At 34.0% G+C, this 5,523-nt stretch overlaps 1 protein-coding gene across 1 annotated transcript; it reads right to left on the bottom strand.

The window, feature by feature from the left end:
* Positions 1 to 3,122: 3,122 nt before the first annotated feature.
* Positions 3,123 to 4,767, bottom strand: LOC148609407 (uncharacterized). Its single transcript, XM_088541313.1, has 3 exons — positions 4,368 to 4,767; positions 3,744 to 4,079; positions 3,123 to 3,184 (listed from the first exon to the last, which is right to left on the bottom strand). The coding sequence occupies exons 1-3, from the start codon at positions 4,765 to 4,767 to the stop codon at positions 3,123 to 3,125; spliced, it is 798 nt and encodes a 265-aa protein (XP_088397439.1).
* Positions 4,768 to 5,523: the final 756 nt, after the last annotated feature.

The raw sequence follows: 5,523 nt of genomic DNA, 5'->3' as shown, positions 1-5,523 counted from the left end.
TTGAATACGACAAATCCATTTTCTAATATTAGAAAATCAATTTCTAATGTTTAAAATTCAATTGAATTTTTAATATTAAAAAAAGTGTTTTGTGATATAACAAATCTATGTAATATTAGAAAATGAATTTGTAATATTAAAAAATCATTTTTTAATATTAGAAAATGCTTATTTTTGTCCACTTTGGCTTGCCATATATATCAGTATACATAGTATTTTAGGTACGTCACAGCCAAAGAACATATCAATTTTTGGCCATTCTTGTTTGAGAGTATATAGGATATATATCATGCATTATCCCTATAAAAATAGTAATCTTGCACTGATCTAATTTAAAACTGATACTCATTAGGTCAAGCTGAATCATTCCTACATTGAAATCTTTTTATACTTATAAGAGCTAAATGATCGTCTTGATACTGCTAAAAGTTTGAAATACGTATAATACGTAGGGTGTGGCACTCTTTTATTTTCATTGGTCATCAAGGCATGGTGATTCAAGGATATATTCAGCATGAGCATACTCGAGGAGCCATGTTTCTGTTTTACAGTTTCTATATTTATATTCATTGAAGCTATGTTTCTAAAAATAAATATGTGTAAAAAAATTCTGATAACTCAGAAACCTAGGTGACAAAGAATTTGAAATATAGTACAGCGGTAGAATTTAACATGCTGAACAAGATTGTGCAAAAAAAAAAAAAAAACAGAAACAAAATGTTTTCCAACCCAATGTTCAAAGTTCTTTGATTTGAATTAAATATGGTTTTTAGGAACCAACTTTAGTTTAACTTTTGACATTTTTGGATGCATGGAAGTCGACGATGCCATTATAACTGATTTTCCTCCCAGAATTGTTTTAATTTGTTCATTTTGGATGAAACTTGGTTTTTACGGTGAAAATGATATGTTGAGTCTGAATTTGAAATATACAAAATGCAATATTATTATTAAAGGGCACTTATTGCATTGGTAATATTATAAATTAAAGAACTTTTTCGCTCAGTATGTTATATATAACCCATTAATGTATTTAAGCATATACTATAAACCATATGTAATGTACTGACTTTGTTTAAAAAAAATTGTGACTTCACAATAAAATTATGAAAATATAGATCTATTCAAAATAAACCATTTAAAATAAATATCTAAAATTAACCATTTTCAGTGCAAAGTAGTTGTTCCATAAGGGATTTTCCAGATATCTGTTGGGAGTTAGGGACTTTTCATAATACTCCTCACTTGCAAAGTCAATTGGGGATATAATAGTGATGGTGGTGACTGTCTATGTGTTCTTTTTTCTGTCCCTATGTTACACAAGGTAGAACTAGCTATAATCAAGTACTTCCACACTACTGGAATGAAATTTTCACTAACATGTTCCCATTGTGCACCTCCTATTTAAAATTTTGATCTGAATCAATTTGGGGTCTCACGTAGTAAAACATGGACTTAATGTTAATATCTATTAATATTTAGAATAATTGAGGACCATCTTTTGTCTATTACTCTTCTTATACAATTAAATTGAATTAAATGAAACTAAATGAGTCTTTTTCACATGTTCCCATTGTGTGCCCGCTATTTTAAGAACTTAATTAATTTGGGGGATTCGCATTGCAAAACATGGACTTTATCGTGTGTTAATATTGGAGCATGAGAGACCCATTTCATTACTCCTCATATATCAAATATTGATTGCATATGTTATTGTGGACATCCTATTTTAAATTTTGATCCAATCAATATGGAGGTTTAAAGATGCATTTTGTCAAATAGGGGAGGTATCATGTTAATGATGATTGCTCAGTTTTTCTAGTTTTTATTGGAAGGAATGTAACTTGCAGCTTTTTTTGGTTTGCCTTTGGTGGCCATACTGTGATGAATCAAAGACATGTTTGCAATTTCAATTTACATTCATAATTTTTTAAGGGGCATTGATGATTTTTTGGTTTATTGATTTTTGTCTTACTAAAGAAACTTAATTTTGTAATTTTATGTAATTGGACTTTGAGCATTGATAGAAAAATTAAAAATATGATTTCATTTTATCTACATTTTTTTCCCACATTTTTCAGCAAACAGAATAAAAGAAGAAGGGGTTCAGTTAAAGTGAGTATATAACATAGTAATTTTGTATAAAAAAACTCGGTTAGCTAGAAGGTTTGGTAGAACTTGTAGGAGCAACTACTTTGAATGTTAAATTTGATGAACTGTATATGGATGAACAAGCAAGATATTGGCTTAGTTATACTATAAAGTTAAATGACAAATTGGGATGCTGATATTTTGTCTCCAGTCAGAGAAATACTTACTTATCCTTTTCGCGCCTGGTGGTGCATAAGGCTGTAATCGGGGACCTCCAGTTTTCTCGGTTCTTGGTAATGCTCTCCATTTCTCCCCAGGTCTTTCCCATGTCTTTGAACTCTGATGTCATAGTTCATCTCCATGTTTCTCTTGGTTGTCCTCTGCTTCATTTGCCATCTGATGGTGTCCATTTGGCAGCTACTCTGATGATATTGTCTGCATCTCTTCTGTTGACATGGCCAAACCACCTTAATCGTCTATGTTTTATCTGGATCATGCTGTCAGTTTGACCAGTCTTTTCATGCAATGCCAGGTTGGTGATCTTTTGTGGCCAATATATTCTGGAGATTTTTTCAGGCATTTGTTGTGGAATCCTGAGAGTCTATAGCTGTCTTTTTGTGTTATTCGCCAGCATTCACACACATACAGAAGGACTGATATGACATTGCTGTTGTACAATTTGGTTTTTGTCCTCAGGCTGATGTTGTTATTCTTCCATATTCTATTTAGTTGGTGAAATGCGACATTTGCCTTTTGAAGTCTGTTGGCAATATCCTTTGATGTTGCGTTGCTTTTACTTAATGTACTTCCTAGATAAGTGAAATCTTTAACTTCTTCAAGTGGTTCATTGTCTAACTCGATTTCTTTTGGGGAAGGAACAAGTTGCATGGTTTTTGTCTTTCTTTTATTGATGTTCAATCCAACTTGTTTTGCATATTTTGACAGGTCTTCAGCTTTTCTCTGCAGATGTTCGGCATTGCTGGATAGTAGAGCTTTATCATCGGCAAACTCAAGATCTTCTAGCATTGATGTTAAAGTCCATCTCTACCCATTTGCCCATTCCATAAAGTTTTCATCATCACCCAATCAATTGCTACAAGGAGTAACATAGGTGACATGATGCAATTCCTTGTCTGACTCCACTTGTGATGTTAAACCATTCACTGAGCTGGTTGTCATCTATAATGCTGCATGAAAAGTTGTTATAGAATGATTTAAGTATTTGAACGAGTTTATCTGGGCATCCATAGGCTGTTAGTATTTTCCAGAGGCTCTTACGATGTACACTGTCAAATGCCTTTTCAAAGTCTTTAAAGTTTAGATGTAATTTACTATTGCATTCTATGCACTGCTCCATAATATTTCGTAGAGTAAAGATGTGATTAATGCAACCAACACCTGATCTGAATCCTGGCTGTTGTTTTTGGAGCTTGTTCTCAATGGCTTCATTTAGTCGCATGCAGAAGATCTTGCAAAATACTTTGCTGGGAACTGAAAGGAGTGTTATACCACGCCAGTTTGAATAGTCCATTCTATCAACCTTTTTCGGTAACTTGACTAGCAGTCCTTTTGTACCAATCATTTGGGAGTATCTTAGATTCCCATATTTCTGAAAACAAAATGTGTAGCTGATATTGTAACTAGCTTGATACCTGCCTTGAAAAGTTCACCGTTTAAGTTGTCAATTCCAGGTGCTTTGGTATTTTTCAGTTTTAGGACGGCTTTTATGATTTCATCTATTGTTGGTTGTTGGAGATGTATTTCCATTATTTCTTCAAAGTTATCGTTAAACGTTGGTGCTTCTGTTGGGTCAGAACGATTTAAGACTTCTTTAAAATGTTCTGTCCATCTCCTAAGTTTTAAACTTTCTATGGTGATTTTGTTTCCATTTTTATCTTTTACTGGTTTGTTACTGTTAGAAGGTGCTCCAGTGAGTTCTCTGGTAATTTTATATACTTCACTCAGCTCTCCTCTATCAGCTGCTGATTCTGCCTTAGTGGCTTTTTTTGTCTATAAATGATCTTTTGTTTTGTCTTAATTTACGTTTTGTATCTTTATTTATTTCAGTATTCTCTGCTGTATTTTTCCAAGAGGTGTTCCGACCTGGCATTTCCCTTTTTTTTCTTTAATTTCCCTTCTTTTGTCAATGAGGGTCCAGGTGTCATTATTTATCCAGTTTTTATCCTGTTCTTTTTTGTTCCAACTACTGTGCTGCTGACATAAATATAAACATCCTTTATGTTTTTCCAGGTATTGGTGTTGTTCAATCCCCTCACCTATATCTCCTAGTACTTGAAATTTGTTCTTCAGTAAGGTTGTAAATTTCTTGTTAACAGTTGGATCTTTTATTTTATTTGTGTTGTATCTGGGCTGGGTTTGACCTGATGTTCTGTTTGCTTTACGGAGGTGAAGTTTGATCTTGGCAATAAGTAGATGGTGATCACTGCCACCATCAGCACCACATTTCACAACATTTTCTAGTGAATGTTTCCAGCATCCATTTATGATAATATGGGCAATTTGATTATTATCTCTTCCATTTGTTGAGATCCATGTTTTCTTGTGGTTGTCTTTGTGAGGAAAGATGGTTTCACCTATCACTAAGTTGTTTAATCCACACAAGTCTGCCAATCTTTCTCCATTTTCATTTATCACTCCACATCCATGTTTGCCCATAGTTTGTTATCTACCTTCGTTACAGTCTCCAACTTCGGCATGAAGATCTCCTATTATAAGTAGAATATTATGTACTGGGGTTTTATCTATTACTTTTTGCATTTGTTCATGGAAAATGTCTTTTAATTCGTCTTCTGTATCATTTGTAGGTGCATAGCATAATATCACAGTTGTTTTGGTGTATTTTCCATTAAATGGAGCAGTGATAATTCTTTCCGAGATAGGATTCCATTCAATTAGGCTTTTCTTTGCTGTAGGTGTCATGATGATAGAATACCCTCTCTGTGCTGGTTGTCATTCCTTCCGGAATAAATGATGGTATTGTTTGAGCTGGTGGTAAATGCTCCCATTCCAGTCCATCTAATTTCACAGTAACCCCTAATATTTCGAGATTATATCTCTTCATTTCTCTTTCACCTTGAGCTGCTTTTCCTGCCTCATACATGGTACACACATTCCATGCCCCAATGTATTGGAAGTGATTTGGGTGCAATAATAATGGTTTATTCGTGCTGTGTGCAGTCATGCTCCATTTGTGAAATGGTGATCATCCGTATTGTCCCAGTTTTTAGTATTTCCCTGAATTACAGTTTCTGTAACTGACCTTTTTTACAGGATATAGTAGTTAACACTATGCCAAATCACCACTCTTTTGGACCGGGTTTATTTTCTGGGTTTGACCTTCCCATAGATGATTGCAATTCCCATTGCTGACAAGCTGCATCTGGGTGGATTTGCTGTCTGGATTTACTTCCA

This window comes from Perna viridis, chromosome 8 (genome assembly GCF_037379345.1).
Source record: "Perna viridis isolate PV_CMFRI_1.1 ecotype Kerala chromosome 8, ASM3737934v1, whole genome shotgun sequence".
Lineage (NCBI taxonomy): Eukaryota > Metazoa > Mollusca > Bivalvia > Mytilida > Mytilidae > Perna > Perna viridis.
The sequence above is the reverse complement of the archived record's forward strand: the minus strand, read 5'-3'. Positions and strand labels throughout refer to the sequence as shown.